The sequence below is a fragment of the Silurus aristotelis genome, assembly GCF_946808225.1.
Source record: "Silurus aristotelis genome assembly, chromosome: 16".
Taxonomy (NCBI): domain Eukaryota; kingdom Metazoa; phylum Chordata; class Actinopteri; order Siluriformes; family Siluridae; genus Silurus; species Silurus aristotelis.
Window position 1 is genome coordinate 22,243,669 of NC_139589.1, and position 18,801 is coordinate 22,262,469.

At 39.4% G+C, this 18,801-nt stretch overlaps 1 protein-coding gene across 8 annotated transcripts in view; it reads right to left on the reverse strand.

Annotated features, from left to right (window-relative positions):
* Positions 1-4,495: 4,495 nt before the first annotated feature.
* The window catches only part of vav2 (vav 2 guanine nucleotide exchange factor), a 155,546-nt gene continuing 141,240 nt past the window's right edge, over positions 4,496-18,801 (reverse strand). Inside the window, exons 14-31 of one of the 8 annotated variants that reach the window (XM_083564045.1) lie at positions 18,509-18,595; positions 17,376-17,464; positions 16,542-16,674; positions 16,131-16,145; positions 15,767-15,876; positions 15,573-15,674; positions 13,167-13,255; positions 12,697-12,710; positions 12,576-12,597; positions 12,091-12,218; positions 11,880-11,951; positions 10,572-10,633; positions 10,114-10,230; positions 9,044-9,131; positions 8,841-8,964; positions 7,710-7,796; positions 7,224-7,378; positions 4,496-6,355 (exon numbers count right to left, since the gene is read on the reverse strand). In XM_083564045.1, the coding sequence (XP_083420171.1) occupies positions 6,308-6,355; positions 7,224-7,378; positions 7,710-7,796; positions 8,841-8,964; positions 9,044-9,131; positions 10,114-10,230; positions 10,572-10,633; positions 11,880-11,951; positions 12,091-12,218; positions 12,576-12,597; positions 12,697-12,710; positions 13,167-13,255; positions 15,573-15,674; positions 15,767-15,876; positions 16,131-16,145; positions 16,542-16,674; positions 17,376-17,464; positions 18,509-18,595 (1,542 nt within the window). In that variant the 3' untranslated portion in view covers positions 4,496-6,307. Of the gene's footprint in view, positions 6,356-7,223; positions 7,379-7,709; positions 7,797-8,840; positions 8,965-9,043; positions 9,132-10,113; positions 10,231-10,571; positions 10,634-11,879; positions 11,952-12,090; positions 12,270-12,575; positions 12,598-12,696; positions 12,711-13,166; positions 13,256-15,572; positions 15,675-15,766; positions 15,877-16,130; positions 16,146-16,529; positions 16,675-17,375; positions 17,465-18,508; positions 18,596-18,801 lie in introns of all 8 variants that reach the window. The other 7 variants (XM_083564049.1, XM_083564048.1, XM_083564047.1 and 4 more) reach the window with 7 other exon arrangements.

The following is an 18,801-nucleotide window of genomic DNA, read 5'->3' on the forward strand; positions in this document are numbered from 1 at the left end:
GAGGACTCTTTGATGGACCCTTGCGAGGTCTGTTCTGAGTGGAACTAGTCTTGGAAAACCTCTGTATGACCCTGACCACTGTACTGTTACTCAGTTTTAGGGTGTTACTGATTTTCTTACAGCCTCAGCATCTTTGTGGAGAGCAACGATTCTAATTCTCAAATCCTTTCTTTCTCTTTGCCATTAGGTGGAAGTTGAACATCAAGTGGTCAGTGTGAGAGAATTGTACTCAAAGCATCACATTTTAACTGCATTAATACAAGCTACACAAATTTGTATGATCCTGTCACCATGAACATGATGGTTAAGCGATGCACAGCGAACCACATAACTGAGGATGTACTCACTTTTGTTGCCAGTTATTTTGAAAATAATGGCTGCATGTTGAGTTATTTTTTAGAGGACAGTCAATCTGTGCTTCTCTACAAGCTGCACATTGACTACTCTAGAATATATCCAAGTTTCATTTCTATAGAATTGTCACTTAAAAACGTACTAAAATCGTTGCTGAAATGTGAGGGGTGTACTCACTTTTGTAATATACTGTAGATGTCAGAAATTAGAAAAATCATCAAGATTCATGTTCTAATCCCAAGATGACTAAACAGACTAGGCTTATTTGCAAACAACAACACAGATGGCTACTCGAGTCTCTAAGAATTAAGCCATGGGAAACATGGGTAGAGGAGCGAGCGATGGTGAGTGTGCATGGCACAGTGCAGGTGCTCTGGTCACTCTGTGTTGTAAAGAAGTATCACTGCTGAGAACACGATTCGGATGGCTGGATTTGTCAGGGTAATGTGCAGATAGAGGATAGAGGGAGCAGGGTATTACTGATGCAGCCATGCGTGCAACAGATTGTCTTTTCTCTTAGCCAGCAGTGCTCTCATTATCTCCTTAATGTGCTGCCAGACAGGAGAGTTTATCGCAATAACTGGTCTGTGGTTGGCTTTGCTGGACAATGTGCAGTAAAGGACACTGTCCGTGGTACTGATTTCGAGTGTTGCAGGACTCTTATCTGAAGCATCACGACCTGTAAAAGTTGAAGGTAATCTATTAAATGCATACACAGTTTGCTCTCTGGACTCTTTACTTCAGAAACAGCTTAGACCTACTCTGTAACAAAGAGCTGTAATGCAATTAAAAGATCTAAATATAGCAACAAGAACATTAGCAGGAATATCCAGGATACCCAGGTACCCAATCTGCCCATGGGTGTTACTTATTTCTAAAATAACTTCAATGAAGGTCGTTTAAAAAAATAATAAAACTAGATCTTGGTTCACTGTTTGCACTTTCGGGCTGAAATTATGCTGCATTGTTTAAGCAAAGTGCTTGTGTGCATAGATTCCATTGGCAACTCATCTCTCACCGAAACAGCTTGCACAGTTTCACTATAATGCATGTGCAACAGCCTTGGCTTTGAGTGCACCAAAGTGGTCATGCCCATGTTAAGTAGGAAAAAAAACCTTTCTGGACACTTGACAAACAGGAGCACGAAAGTGTTTCTGGGGGAAAAGTACACAGAATGCTGAATAACAGAAAATATACAGTATAATATCGAAATAAGTTGATAATCCATGAATACTGCAGTTATACATTTTTCTATACACAAATTATGAAGTGCAATAAAGCTGTGCATGTGAATACATCTTTTACAAATTCAGCATTTCTATATGCATCTATTTACATAAAAGCGAACTATGCATAAAGGTTGCTTATTAAATATTAAGAGCTCTTTGGACCAAATCGATAATTACAAAAGTATTATGTATAAGGCAGAACACATACTGGATAAACCACTCTACAAACACATACACACGTCAGTTTGGGGTCATCATGGTCATAAATGCAATCGACTTGATTAACGAACTGCCCTTTGAATTTTTTTATTTGAATAGATTTAACCTCACCCCCACTTTCACTTGCTACTTGATAAATGCAGCTCCAGCACCTCTTTAGGTCATAAAACCATTTTATAATAAATAGAACAAAGCAGTACAAGCAGCATGACTTGCAATGCATTAAAACATTATATGGACAAAAGTTTATGTTTAAAAAAAAATAAATCCCATTCCACATTTATATATGTGGAATAATAACATTTGCTGTTATAATAACCGACATTCTTTTAGGAAGAGGTTTCACTAGATTTCGGAATGTGCTTTTGGAGATTAATTCAGTCATAAGGGTGTAAAATCAGGTACAGATGCAGGTTAGATGTGGAGACCTGGGGTGCATCCCAAAGGTGTTCGATAGACTTGAGGTCAGAGCTCTATAGAAGAAGATCTTCCACTCTAATCCATGTAAAGCAGATCTTCATGGAGCTGGCTTTGTTTCTCCTAGTTCGAGTGAAAAGAATATCTGCATCCATAGAAATCCAGTAGGATATTATATTGATTATAGTTGAGATTAGACTAATTCTGATGTTTCAGCCTTCTCTATGAGACATACCTGTTATGCCCTCTCTCCAAACTGACCTCCACATGAGCATTATTATTTAACAATGCAGGTGACATCCATGGAAGAAAATTACGGCATTAATTTCATCCTGGCCGTTGAACCACATTAGTTCTCAAGGTCACCACTTGATATTCTACTTACACACTCTGACTGATGGATTGCTCATGCTCTAATACCAATAGCAAAAACACTGCCTCTGCTGTGGTCTACACCGAACATAGCAGAACTGTTTCTCGTACACACAGGTAATGTGTAGACATAAAATAAAGGTGCTTGGTCATTTGAAATGTTCAGGTTTAACTGACTAACCTCCTGATGTAGGCTACAAATAAAACAAGCAATCTACAGACCTACACCAATGACTAAGAGTGTTTAGTGATGTGCTGCCCCTAAGTGGCAAAGACAAAGACTTACACCATTAGAAGTGTTCTGTTGATAAAACATGGGGCCATGAAATAACTTTGAAATACTGATTGATGGAATATTGTAATAATCCTTAATAAAACTGTTCCATCAGTTGGTTTACAAGCTTTGGATTTTTCACACTCTACAAATTACACACACTACACAAAGTCTAGTGTATCGTACTATACAATTGTTGTACACCAACTCATATATCTATCAGAGAGCTTTGATAAAATAGCAAATGAGTGCTATATATTAGTTGTAACCAATATGTGCGAAATTTGACCAAAAATGGCGATTATCTAAACAAAGAGTTGGTGCTTTATACACCAAAGTACCGTATACAGTATCCTTTATAAATAGTTGCAATTGTTTTATAAAATAAATAAATAAAAATATTTTTCTTATTCAAACTACAGCAGAAATGTAACGAAAATCGTTCTAACTGGAGTTAAAATTTTTTTTGATTAAATAAAAGTATTTTCTCTCAAAAATATGCAGTACATCCCTAAAATATTTCTACCCATGTCTCGTTTCCCTGAGATATAAATAAGATTGCACACGTTTGACTGAGAAAATGTAACTAAAATATTAATACGAAATAAATGAACGTTAAGGAAATTAGTAGCATTAAGTACATTTACAGCCATAGTAGAAGGATTTCTCTTTCAAACACATCTGGTTTTGGGAAATTTGACTGCATGTGGTGAGAAATAAAGAAAAACAAGCCTAAAGATTACAGCTGAAACATTTTGATGATTTAGTTTGATAATGCTGCAAGAAATGAATCTTTCTTCCCCTCGAGAATGTCATAAAGATCTTCACCACGTCATTAACAATACTAGTGACGTCATTGTTGCGATCAGCTGAAATTTCAAGAAAGAAATCATTTCTCATAGCTGCATGGAAGAAATAAAATCTTATATTGTACCTCATTGTTAAATACTGTACAGAGTCGGAGGTTTGGGGCTGTTTTGTGGCCGGAAGTTCAAGGTTTCTGGCAAATGTTTTGTAGCATCATGTTTTTTCTTATCTAGAATATTTCAGCTCAAGTCCTGGTTGCCTCTGCCTGGAGGTTCTGTCCTGACTATAGAGAGAGCAAGAGAAAGATCTGAACAATCATCTAAAAAATTACAACAGTTAAAAGAAAAAAACAAAAAAAACCATTTTGCAATATTGTATTTTCTCTGTATTTTAACTCCAACTGAACAGTTGTGCTGAATTAAAATTAACATAAAACCTTCATCACTGAGGAGTGAAGAAATGTCTTGACTCGGATTCATTGTGAATGTTCTGATCACTGTAATCTTGAAATAATAAAGTATATGATGCCTCTGGACGTGTGAGCAGAAACACATCACGTTTTGCTTTTGTTCCCTTTTACAAATTTGCTTATTATCATTAAAAAGTCCCTGAAAAATTGCGCTGTACTAAAATAAATCTTTACAAATCTTATGGTGATCGAGGAGCAATCAAGAGCTCTCGTGCTACTGATTTATTTCAATTCGAATCCAAAATTACAGTGTTGAAAAATATTTTCATTAAAAAAAAAGTTCATGTAGCAAGAGATTCTGATCTTACCTTGACTCACCAGGAACACGTGACAGTAAATAAAGAGCCAGTCACATAGACAAAAAAAAATATTTATTTTGTGATAGACTTCAGTTTGGAAAGAACTGACCATTCAAAAAAAAAAGTACACAATTCATTTATTTATTCGTTTTTTTTTTTTTTTACTGGATCACTGACAGGAGTTGTAATATCTATGAGAACATGCAATGGCTTTCTGTCCACTACACAAACAGCGATGAAGCTTCTGTGCTTAAACCACAGACCCTTCCAGGCCTGGAGCTGGACAGTGAAGGATTCTTGCCAGATACACACACACACACACACACACACACACACACACACACACACACACACACACACACACACACACACACACACACACACACGCACACACCGTCCGTCTCGGCTTTGTATGAAATAGTGCCAGTGTTGAGTGATGGAACACAGCAACGTGATGTTTTTCAGTAGAATATATGAGGGGCTGATATCAGTGCAGCTTCGGAGGAGTTTCAGAAGTAATGATTAGGTACGGCCCGTGTCGGAAAATCACGGAGTACTCCTTTTCTAGTAGAGGACGATTTGAAGTCGGGTCCAAGAGACGAGGGCCTGCTTATTTATCCGTCCTTGTTTATCTCTAGAACTTTTCAGCCTGTTTCATGGTCTCGGATGGATAAAGTGCACTTGATGGCTGAGGTCCAGGTAAAGCAGCGAGCTCTTAGTCCACAGAATCCTGGCACGAACACACAGATTAATAACGCACCACTGCAGCACCATTGGTCAACCGGTCGGTAAGGCAAGAGGAAATCAGAGGTGGGGGTGGGGGGGGGATGCTTCATACAGGTGTGATTCGAAAGGTAATATTCAACCAAAGCGTGTTATAAAACGTTTGTGCTGGAATTTGAAAAACGAAGGAGGCTGCAGATTCCGAGGAGATCGCTGGATTTCCTCACATCAACGCACCGTGTGTTTAGGTTCGACTCTCACTTCTGCGGATCGGTGTGTCTGTAAGCGAGCTGGATAGCAAGTCCTCAACCCCTTTTTCTCTCACAATCCACCAAGATCTTCCTGAGGATCTTTCCAGTGCACCCTCTATTTTCGTTACAGATTTCCCAGGGCCGGCTTGATATTCAGAGTTGACAGATCAGGGAGAACCTGGACGTGCGGTCCGAGAGCTGTGACCTCACTTTCTGAAAGGCACCATATTACTAAACAGGGCTGAGGTGTGTTTTCATTTGTTTTCATTTCGTCTGTTTGTCTGCCAGTCAAAAAAAAAAATTTCCCCAAAGCACATTTCCACTGCTCCCATCAGCCCACAAGGCATTCGAATGACTACTAAGGCAAGTTTAGTCTGTAAAGAAATGCAAAGTGCATCTTTTCCAGGTTACTTTCATAAGAAACTTTTACACCACTCTTTTTTTATGTATTTTTTTTTAAATCATAGATACTTCTCTGGAATAAATTATCTATACACACACCTCCCCACACCACAGCTCATGCTGTTTTGGCCATAGAAATCTTTATAGATCTATTTTTACACAAATTCAGGAGCAGCAGAAGCTCTGCTCTGCCCAAGACCAGGTTCTGCTCTGCTGTGTTTCTCCAACAGACCTACAGAAACAATTTCCAGTTTTTTTCACACAGATCACACAGACATTTTCAGAAGAAGAAGAAGGAGAAGAGAACGAAGAAAAATCAAATTGGCGAAATGAAGAAACAGGAGTACAAATATTCACTGTAAAATCAGTTTCCAGCAAAAACAATGTACAGATTCCACAAAGGGGTTTTCTCCGGAAACAGAAGAAATCCTCTGCCGGGTGGAAGTGGACAGGAGATGATCTGAGTGGAAAGAGCAGATGCCATCAAAGCTTCACTGCACACCTTCCTCGTCAACGTACGTTGAAGGGAACCAGCCGATCTACAACCAGGAATACAACAACATGACTACTTGACACAACGCAACACAACACACTTTTGGCATCAGTAAAGTTACATTTTGTCAAATAAATCAAATGTACACTGATATTTATATCCTTGTTTCCTAGATGTTATATTCTAATAATTGGTATAGAGAAGTTGCACTGAAAGTCCATTAAAAGCTTCACACTAATATTTCCCTTCTTTGCTTTTTTGCATTGATTAAAGGTCGACCGATTCTTCGGTTTGCTGGAACTATCAGCCAATGGAAAAAACATACCAATAGTTTTTCCGGGTTGCGTTATACAGTATGAGAATGGACTCTAAAGGCAAATCACTGATGCCATGTTTTTTTTAATTAATGGATGTAACTTTTTTTGTGTTACTTTTTGTTGCACTTTGAAGTCTTTTATTCCTGAATATTTATTAATATAATTATTACATTCATTTATTAAATTTTTTATGAAACATTTTCATGATTTGGTACTGTTTGTTTTTATTTTTGTAATGAAGTTCAGTACTATTTTATATGGAGTGTTGGTTTTTTATCCAGTAACCATTTTTTATCAGTTGATTAATTAGTTATCAGCAAGTACAATCCAACCTAGCCGTAGGACACTGCCGTTTTCAATCGTTTGACCAAAAGTTTCTCATATCCACACTGAAACACCTGAAAACCTTTACATGGATCTTAGAAACTTTGTGCCAATGTCAGGGACAGACGTCATCACATGACTTAAAATGTGTCATTGTTTTCAAAAGTACTGCGATGGAGTTTCGAATGTATCCACTTTGGAGAGTGATTTCAAACCTGAGACATCACCCAAGGCATTATTTTAGTTCCGTCTCTTTTCTAGCTCATGTCTTACCCTGCCGTTAGCCTCTCCTTTCCACCAGCCCTGGTCTCCTCCGATCTTGCTGTAGATTTTAACGATGTCGCCTTCTCGCAAAGACAGCTCTCTCATGTCTCGGGCTGCAAAGTTATACCTGGCCACCGCTGTGCTCACCACCTTCGGCGTGAAAACTGTTACACACGGCAGATTATTAAATGGATGAAATCGACGGCACGGGGAGCAGGGAGCGGTTTAGGACACAGGTGAATAGTGCGAGAGGAGATGAAAGAGGGGCAGGAGCAATGCTCCGTAGCTGAAATGGAGTTCGCAATGGAGTTTGTCATGCGTCACTGGAGAGCATGGTGGGAGCAGGTGGTGGAAAAAAGGAATGAAACAGGAAGAAAAAAGCAAAATGAGAAAGAGAGAGAGAGAGAGAGAGAGAGAGAGAGAGAGAGAGAGAGAGAGAGAGAGAGAGAGAGAGAAAGCGAGAGAGAGAGAGAGAGAGAAAGCGAGAGAGAATACCTGACCAGAAGGGAGTAGAGCTCTGAGAAGAGAAGTTGAGGCCTTGAGGACTGAGGAAGGAGAAGTTGTAGGAAGCACAGGAGGCTGCTAGGAGACGAGCGAAAAGAGAGAAAATAGTAGAAGAATATTAAGTAGGAAAAAATACAGCAGCAAGAAAAAAGACAGATAACAGATTTGCAGACATCTTGCACATCTGAGGAGTTAAAATCAAGAAGTTATATAACAGAGTTGGTCCAATCGTTTTGTTTCGCTACAGCGGTTCTCCTGCTTCTCTCTCGCTCTTTTTACAGCCATGTGTTTCTGCACACGCTGTTTAGACACGGCTGGACGATGAACAAAGGAGGTGTCGTAGGCTTCTGGCCAGAGGGTGTTGAGTTTCTTTTCATAATGGACCCTGCTGCATGTGTGGAACAGAACCTATTCAGGCTGCAGGGCCAAAACCTCCTCCTGCAGCAACAAAAACAGAGGCGGTGGGGCGACACCCAGGCAGCCGAGCCATGGCGTGAGTGACAGGTGCAAAGGGAGGAGGCGTGGCAGGCATCATGTGGGGGGCGGGACAAGCAGATGTTTTTTCAGCAGGAGTCAGTAGGGGTGAGGGATATACACAAGAGATGGACAAATAGAGAATTCCAAAAATATATAAATAGATAGATAGATAGATAGATAGATAGATAGATAGATAGATAGATAGATAGATAGATAGATAGATAGATAGACAGACAGACAGACAGACAGACAGACAGACAGACAGACAGACAGACAGACAGACAGACAGAAAAATAAGCAAGAGATGTACAGACATACAGAGAAAAAAAGAGAGGTACAAAGAAGAAGTGATATAGATAGATAGATAGATAGATAGATAGATAGATAGATAGATAGATAGATAGATAGATAGATAGATAGATAGACAGACAGACTTGAAAGAATCAGACAAAAAGATACAGAGACAGCAAGAAAAAAAAAAGAAAGACAAAAAGAGATATTCAGATACAGATAGCTGCAAAGAGTAAGACAGAAAGAGATACAGAAGAGAGATATGCTGAGAGATACACAAAAACTGAGAGGGAGGCACAGAGAGTGTGAGAGTGAGAAAGAGTGAGAAACAGAGAGAGAGAGGCAGGTGTGTACCTGGGGAGCGGGTGCTGGCTCTGGAGTTGGAGCGCTCTCGGGACTTGTACGGGAATCGTAACGTTGTGTCCAGCAGCTTAAAGCTCTCCTTCAGTGAGTGACACTGATAATACTCCACCAACTCCTGCAGACACAGTGAACATGTGTTCATTTCCTCCTGCTTCACAGCCCGGCTAACCTGGATTAGCTGCTGAACTCTTTACCAGCAGGCTCTCGAACTTCTTCGCTTCTGTGATGTGAATCCAGTTGTCTTTCTCGATCACTTTAATGTGTTTCACCTCATCATTAAACCTGGCCATGAGACAAGAATCACGGTTTAACACTCATCGAATCTTAATCTTCTAAAAAAAATAAAACTTCAGTAAAATATGCATAGCAATATTTAGCGTTACTGTTTTTCTAAGTTGCTTTGGAACGTTCCTCAGAGCAGAATTAAATTCTCAAAACTACTTGTTGAACCTCCACATCATTTAGTCACTTGTGCACATCATAAAAGCGTTTTGTGTTTTGTTCATTTAATTGATTGTGTACAAGTGTCTGCTATTTTCTACATTATCAGTTTTTCATGTTCATGTTGATCAAAATATATTATACTGGTTGCACCTGAATAGTTTTAATCACCAAAACATCTCGGCATCATCTCATTGTATACGTCATAGAATGCAAAATGGTTAAAGCAGCTTTTAGAATCTGTCATCTAAAATTTCTAGTAAACCTTTTTGGGGAGATGTGACTTTGAGGAATTGTGCGGATGAATCTTGATTGTCACTAATGGAGGCGAGTGAACGGCATCGGATCAACCAATGATCAACTAGTTCTCTAAATCAGGTCAAAGGTGAATCTTGTGAACCTTTAATTGGCGACAGACGAAATTACAGACGGAATTACAGACGGCATTTCTGAAAATGGACGAACAACCAAGAAACGAACGAACAGCAATACAATACAATAAAAGTGTGAATCCTGTTTGGTCTCCTGCAATCAATATACATCAAATAAATACATTTGTGCTGCTGAAATTCATAGATGCAATACAGAAGAAATTCTAATTTCTGATTCTGATTTTCAATCATTTTGATCCAAACCTTAGTTTTGATCAAGAAATCCTGAAACTTTGCAGCAACACAACAAAACGTTTTCTTTGTGAACAATGACAAAAGGGACTTTTTAATTCTGAGGCAATGACATGTTAATTAACACAAACACTTTCCTTTAATAACCCTGATTATAAGGTCAGTGGCTGTAGAGATGCAGGCAGGTGTCGTTCACTCACTTTATGCTGATGGCGAAGCGTTCAGCCTCTGCGGGGCGCTCTCTGATCAGGTATGTGCCACTGCTGTGGGACTTCAGGAGGTTATCAGCCTGCTGCCTCTCCATGTTACCCGCAAACCTGTATTACACACACACACACACACACACACACACACACACACACACACACACACACACACACACTCTCATTCATCATCACAAGCCTTACAGAGGTCAGCGCATTGAGAAACGCCATGATGTGCATTGCATACAGCTCAACGCAATCAATCATCTCCATCGATTCGAGCCATAAGTGCAGTGCGATTGTTTCTGATGAATTTTAGTTAGGTCAAATGCTCCTGGAGTGGTTTCATTATCATTTCATTTTGCTCTGCTTTGAGTAAACTGGTGATGCAAAGAAAAAAAAAAAATCAATAGTGCTGAAATGGGAAAAACAAATAAGGAAAAAAAGGGACGTACCAAAGATAAACATTGTAATCCATCTCTCTCGAGGACTGGCGAGTCGAAAAACACTGAGACGGCTAGAGAGAAAGAGGGAAAGGTATTGTAGCAAAATCATTCACGATGACACATTTAACTATTTTCAGATCATAGCACATATGTTAGAAGATTCTCCACTTTTAATGTACAAACATTTCTTTTTTGGCTCTGCTCTCATTAGTCACATATACACACTGATTATCTCTTTATCACCTGTTAGTGGGTGGGATTTATTTTCTAGGCATCATGTGAACATCTTGCCCTCAAAATTGACGTGTTAGAAGCAGGAAAAATGGGCGTAGGGATTTGAGAGTTTGACAAATTGTGACGTCTAGACGACTGGTTTAGAGCATCTCCAAAACTGCAGCTCGTGTGGGATGTTCCTGGTCTGCAGTGGTCAGAATCTATCAAAAATTGCTCCAAGGAAGGAACAGTAGTGAGATGCACGTGCGGAGTGAAGGCTGGACCGTGTGATCAGATCCAACAGACGAGCTCCTGTAGCTCAGACTGCTGCCGTTGTTAATGTTTAACAGATCAGGACTGTTTCAGCAGCAAAAAAAAAGGGGGACCAACACAATATTAGGCAGGAGGTCATAATGTTACGCCTGAGCGTTATATAGTGCAGTAAGAGACAGATTGGTATGTTGTAGATTGTGTGTGGGGTGTGAAACCTATTAATTTTGCAGGAAACAAGAATAAGGGTGTTGTGTTTCTGCCTGATGGAATTGTTCCTGGCCTCAGCATGAACTTGCACACACTCCCCTGTAACAGCTGTCCTCGAGAACTCGTGTTTGTCAAGAGAAATTTTATGACAACTTTTAATGCGAACTTTTAACATCATTTAACATAATCTGAGGCATCTATTTCTTTTTTGTTTTTTTTTACCTCACACCTTTATTAAAGTAGGACGCTTGCGTTTCAGTGTCCCATATTACGGTTTATTACTTGAAAGACTAAATTTAGGTTGCTGCCAGAAACGTGTGTGCTTGTGGAGACTTGTGTGAAATTCAGCCAGTTAGGTGAGGAGGTCTGGGGTGCAGTCAAGATTCGAATTCATCTCAAAGGTGTTCAATAGGGTTAAGGTCTGAGCTCTATAGCAGGAGATCTTCCATTCCAACCGATTTAAAGTATATCTTCATGGAGCTGGCTTTGTTTAAGTAAAGGGACGATGTAATACCAGAACCTCCGAAGACATCCTATACAATTGTGTGCTTTGGGGAGGCACCACATATGGCTGAAAAAGTCAGGTGTCCCAATATTTTTTGTCCATGTTCATTAACGACTCACCTTTGGGTCTAGACATGGCTTTACACTGGAGCTGGGGAAGTAGCCGATCTTCAGGGTCTGAATGAGCTTGCCCTGGTGGACACACACACACACACACACACACACACACACACACAAACCATCAAAAACATATCCAAAGGCCTTTGTGACTTTTCTTCTTAGCAACTGTGACTCAAGTTGCAGTCAGAAACGAACAAAAGTAAGAGCTCACCTCCCACCATGAGGTCTCCGGATCTCCCTTCAAAAGCTCAATGACATCACCTGTCTGGAAGGAAAGGGGGCACTTGCCTGGAGGAGCTGGAGTGCCATGGTAGTTCCTGATTGCAACCATCTTTGGACCTGAAATCATGCAAGAGAAAGACGGCAAAGTCCAAAACATCGCCAGTTTCTCTACATTTAAGGATTTGGGAAATGATCTTGTACTTCACACACATCAAACTATAATAAAATACCAAAATACCACAAAAGTCTAAAAATACAGTCCCTATAATACCAAAAACCTTCCCCTGAGTAAAACCCAAACTCTATATTCTCCATGCTCTTTATCCTGAAATAAATCGTGATTTCACTGGAGGGCAGCAGCGAGCTACTGCCAGAGTCTCTGACCAGGACTGCATGTAGACTGAGGACTCGACAAATATATATAATAAGAATTATTATTCAGAGAAGACCCGAGGACATGCGTCTCTACAGTACCTGACTGTGGAAGTTCAACCTCCTGGAAGACAAAAAGAGGTTGTGCATTATAATTTCACACGTGATTTACATGCGTATATTATTCAGCTGATAATGAACTAAATGTAGATGTTACACTCACCGAATCATGGGGATCTACAGATCAAGAAAAGGAGAGAGAGAAAAAGAGGGGGGCAGACAGACAGGTGTCCAGAAACAGAAAGACAGAGATACAGAAAGAAAGACGTACAGAGCGAGAGAGGATGAGATGCAAAGAAACAGAATAAAAAGAGTGAGAGTCGATTGGAAAAACAAAAAGAAAGTAAGAAGAGCAAAGAGACATGCAAAGATAGGGATTGAATGAAAGAATGAGGGAATAATAAAAAGAAAGACAGATGAAAAAGATAGAGAATAGAGAGAAAGAGAGAAAGAGAGAAATAGTATCATTTCAGAATTAAGAGCAAATGAAGAACATGGGACAGAGAGAAAGAAAGGAAGAAAGAGAGACGGGTGGGGTTTAAGAAAAAAAAAGGAGAAAGAGAGAGTCAGTGACTGGTGGTTTTATTCAATATATTTAACTCATAAAAGCAGAAATGAACATGTGGAACTCACTGATTCTACAGATGGTGATGACCTCCAGGCACTCTTTATGTGCACCAGTCCCACAGCGGGAACAGAAGTAACCCTGATAAAAGATGCCCCTGTAGTGATGTATGAGTGTGCAAGAAAGAGAGAGAGAGAAAAAAAAACAGAAAAAAAAGCACAAGAAATATTAAGAACATTGCCACTTTTTTGCTCATTTCCACTCCACCACCTTGTTGACTGCTCATTTTTCACAGCTCATCAAAGAACATCGGCGTAATGTAGCCTGAAACTCAAGCTGCGTATATCTTCACCGCTCTCCCGCCAAAACTAACCTTTTTAATCCCCCGATATTTCTTAATATAATTGGAGTTTGCAAAGTCAAATGCAAAGTCAAAGTCGGCTCTGGGCATGTCTTCAGTACAAGATTTTACATTCGAGTGAATATATTTACATCATGTCCAGGTTTCAACTCGTCCGTGTCACCATAATTACAGTGATGTCGTGCCACGTGCAGAACCGGACTGGAAACTCAGGCCAGGGGAGAAAAAAAACAAAGAAAAAAGAAAAGACCAAAAAAACCCTTTGCAACTAATACTGTAAGTTTGATATCAAAATTATTTTGAAACTAATTTACTATATATTGAATATATTGACGAATATTGAAGAAGATATTGAAGAATAGTGAGGATATGTGAAAAAACGTCTCCTATTAAAGCACATCGGTTACGTTAAAAACGGCAAAACAGATTCGAATGCATTAGCAATATAATACACAATAAAACGGACAGAGATGCTGTTCCATTAAATCAATAATATTCTGACCAATCAGAAGCGAGCGTTCAAGAGATCTGTGGTATAACAAGTTTCAAACATTTTGGAAGTTTGACCGTTTAGATTAGATTAGATTAAATTAAATAAACCTTCATTGTCATTGTCCAAAGTACATACAGAGAGCCAATAGAATTAAATTAGCATTTAAATAGCAAAGTACCAGTGGCCTACTTACAATAAATAGCAGTGTGGTAAATGCGGGTGTAGGTATTATATGTACAGGGGTGAAAGTGATGCATGTAGAGAAGGTGCAGTAGGTAATAAGATATGGCGTATATAATAATATACATTATAACTGTGCAAAAATAACATGCTCAAATAACATATGTAATTGATCTTAAATTAGATTTTTGTGAGATTCGGTTCACGCCCTCATCCGGAGTGACATTTTGTTCTCTCAACTATCTCATTTATACGACCGAGAACCTGAAGGGGGAGAAACCTTTGCTCAAGGCCCCAGCAGTAGCAGCTTGGTGGTGCTGGGATTTAAACCCCTGACCATCCATTTAGAAGTCCACTGGGCTGCGACTTTCCATATTTTCGATGTAGCGCTGACGGTTAAAGTAATAGAAGAGTTTTGAGTCATTATAGGACTGACTACACTGTGTCCCCCACCACTATGAGGGTTACCCAGCATGCTCACTGTTAGTGCATGCAGTGGTGCAAAAGTAGGTCAGTGCAGAGTTGTGGGTTATTGTGGGTCAACAGTCAGATATCAGCTAGAGAACAGAGCTTTGAAACCTCAACCAAAGGTCTTTCAAGAACAGAACTAGGGTTAGCATGCGTGTGTATGAGTGTTCGTGGTTATTTGGTTTACTTTAGCGCACTGAGATGAGTCACTTGCCTCAAGTGACTTTTATTCACAGAAACTATATATATAGATGTCCATAAATTAAGTTATATGATAATAATGTGAAATGACACAGGGAAAAAGTATTAAACACGCTTACTGAAATTACAAAAGCCTTTGATGATAATGACAGCTTCAAGCGTCCTGTATGGAGAAAACTAGCTGCACGCATTGCTCAGGTGTGATTTTGGCCCATTCTTCCACACAAACACACTTAAAATCTTGAAGGTTCCATGGGCCTCTTCTATAAACCCCAATCTTTAGTTCTGTCCAATTGTGTCAATAGCACCATAAAAATATATCTACTGAGTGACGTGTTTAATACTTTTTTACACGCTGTATATATTACGGCCAATATTGGATAAAAAAAAAATAAATAACTGGAAGGGGTGGGGCAGGGAATTACTGAGTTTAAAACTTTTCAAGTCGAAATTTTCAAGTTTAGAAGAATATTGGAAGAAAACACAAATTTACAAATAAGTATTTCCTTGTTGCTAAACCCCCTCATAAATATTTGAGTTTCACACACAAAACCTTTATAAAAAAAGTTTTTTTTTTTCCTTAAAACTTGAAGGAAATCGGATTTTAACTGTGTTCCGCACGTAAAAAAAGGCTCTGACCTACAAAACCAGTTATTAGTCAGACCAGCATATTGTAAAGGGAAGAAAAAAAATTGACGTCTAGTATAAGAAGTACTATAATTCTGAGATTTTGATTCATGCCGTGTTCTCTGTGTTTGTTTGTGTTCTCACCTCAGGAGCATCTTACAGGCTCGGCAGTTAGTATTCTTTTCGAACGTGTGCATCTGGAAGTCATGCTGGTTAGCCGTGGCTCTCTCGGGCTTGATGTTGGACCTGTTTTTATAAAAATAGAGATTACATTTTTTTTTTCACCAGACAGACAAAAACATACTTCAGTGACATTTTATTGCGTGCACAATACGCACATGGCCATCTCAAACTGCTCCATCCACTTTCTTTTTGTATCCTCGGTCTTACAGAAGAACTGGAAGCCTTGCTTGCCTTTCAGATGGATGAGGTAGAAGCCGTAGGACCACTGCGCAACGTACGGACGGCAGAGTTATAAACCAGACGGATTTTATATTAGTCATTGAAAGACATACAAAAATAAATAAATAAACACCAGAAGAAAGAAACACCCAATTAGTTGTAAATAAAGGTAATCTCTGTCTGACAGCATTAAGAGGCTGTGTAGCTTTCGAGATAACAACATAAATCAGACTATCAGAGGCTAGGCAGGCAATCTCAGCTGCTGATCCATACATAAATCAGAGGTTTGATTCGGCTTACCATCTTTCCACTGGCCTGGTAGGCATGCACGGAGAAATGAGAGAGAGAGAGAGAGAGAGAGAGAGAGAGAGAGAGAGAGAGAGAGAGAGAGAGAGAGAGAGAGAGGGAGAGGGAGAGAAGAGATAGACACCCAGTTACACATGCAATCGTTCACACATGCAGAGATCCTGAATGTTAGATTGCAAGAAATAAAAAGGCATTTTCATCAAATCAGTGTTCTCCCCGGCACACGCCGCTAATCATCATGCTGTCTGTTTAAGAACAAGATTAAACAAGCACCATAGAGAACCGACGAAAACCTGCGCTAGAAGATGCAACAATATTCCCGATCCCGTTTCAACCCTCGAAATGTAACTTCTACACAACACCGCTCGATTTCACGCGAATAGATTTGCGTACGAGCGCCTTTACCTTCTTCATGTCTCTGTTATTCGTCGGGTCGTCTGACATTTTGTAAAACTGGAGCTCGATGATTTCTTTCAGCTCGTAGTTGTCGCCTTTCCTCTTGCACACTATGACCACTTTATCAAACAGGAAGATGTACCTGGGAATATATATAAATATATATATATTATATATTATACACTTAATGACACTTGGTGAGATTTCTTGAAAAAAGAAAACATATCTAGACTCTAGAAAGGAAGAAAAACAGAATTAAAAATAAGCATTAAAACACTCATTCCAAGCAGTAGCTTTGGTCTAATTCACTAAAACTTTACTTACTTTGTGTGAAAAGACCTTAAAACTTAATTAAAGAATTATCATTAGATATTTGCGTCTTAAAATGAGATAAACTATTGCCCCATATATTATTGTTAATAGCCTTGTATCTTTTAAGCCTTTATTTTTGCTGTAATGACTGGTTTTAAGGTTGCCAGGTGAAAAAAAAAAAGTTTAATACGTTACACTAGTTCATTCGTATTATTTATTTCGAATAATTGTTTGTTTTATGTTGACACCAACACATTTATTCACATTATAACAAATTATAAAACGCTGCATTATTAAGTCAGCACACTCTTTCAAACATACAGTCTGGTTTTTTTTTGGTTTTTTTTGTACACATGGCATTTTTATTACCTTGTTCTGTAGTTTGATTTCAGTTTCTCGTATTGAAATTTTTAGCGTTCAGTAATAACAAATTAGATTCGATACTGTTTTACGTCACAATAAGATTAAACATCCTGAATAAGGACGTCCGGCAAAAACGGCGTAAACGGACTGAATTCGTTCCAACCTTACCTGTCTTGTTTGGTCCGGTTAACTATAGAGGACACTTTAAGCTCCCCGTCAATCTTTGGCCTCCCGTATTCCTCCAGTTTTACCTGCTGCTGAGAAAGAACACAGATTTGATTCTTCATTCTTCATCTCCATAAGACGAGCATGAACGCTTGGGGTTTATACACCTGTATCTAATATGTACATTATACACACAATTGACACCACATGGACAATTCCAATGGACCAATTCTAGGATTAGGTATGGAATCATTGAAGACGAAAGCACACACTCCCTGACTGTAACTCTGAAAGACCTCATTTCCCTCCGATCGAACGATAAAGCGATGTCTCTCTTTTTCGTCTTGTTTTTTTTTTTTTTCTGGCACATATGAAAATAAAGCGCTCACCTTCCAACTAAACTCTTCCTTCCACATGCTGGAACGGAGAAGAGGATACAGTGTTTTTTTTTTTTCTATGGAAATCAAATCAGGGCTTAACATGGAAGTCCTCACAGCACTCGTGCTTTGGAAGCTTGAAATGATTTATGAGAGCCAGCAATCTCGAGTGAGGAACATGAAGAAGCGAAGCCGGATGTTCCAGACAAGCCGAGAGATATGTAACGGCAATTTTGTGTATACGCAATAAAAATATGAGGTTCAGTGGCCAAAACGAACAGATGACATGGAGGAAAGAGCAAGGAAACAGCAGCAGGAAGTGCAGTAATCCCTCCTCCAGTCTTCCACACGAGGAGACGCTTTAGTGAATGTTATGGCTAGAGCTCTAAACCCTATTGAAAACCTACGGGATGAATGTGAACGCTGACTGCACTCCTGGCAAACACCCTTGGGGATGAAGGAGCACACATCTCCACAAGCACACTCCAATACCTAGTGGACCATCTGGAAGAATGAAGGTTATTTTAACAGCAAATTGGGACTAGTTGTGGAATGAGATGTTCAAAAAGCATCTAACGGCTAGTTGTTCACAAACTTGTGTAGATACAGTGTTATAAATTCTGATAGCTCCAGGGTTGTGATCCACTTCTGATATGGATCTACATGGCTTAGATCTATGAAGGTTTGCTCTAAGGGTGTGTGATTTTAGTGTAACAATTTTACAGAACTGTGTCAAATCCTTCTTCTGTGGATTCTTACCAGATTTTCAATGGAACACTGAAATTCCCCGATTTTCTTCAAAGTCTCATTGTCCCTTTTCACCTCGTTGATGTACATGGCCAGGTCCTGCAAAGGCACACAGAAGTACAGAGAAGCACTCGGATATGACAAATATCTGTCTGACATTTCCCCCTGCGGAGGCTCTGTATCCTAATTCGCTGCGCAATATTTCGGATCGCTCTCTGTTACAGAGTGCAGTCGGCGTGTGGAACCGAACGTCCCCGCGGCTTCCAGCGTGAGTGACAGAGCGCTTGTATTGGTGTGAGGAATGA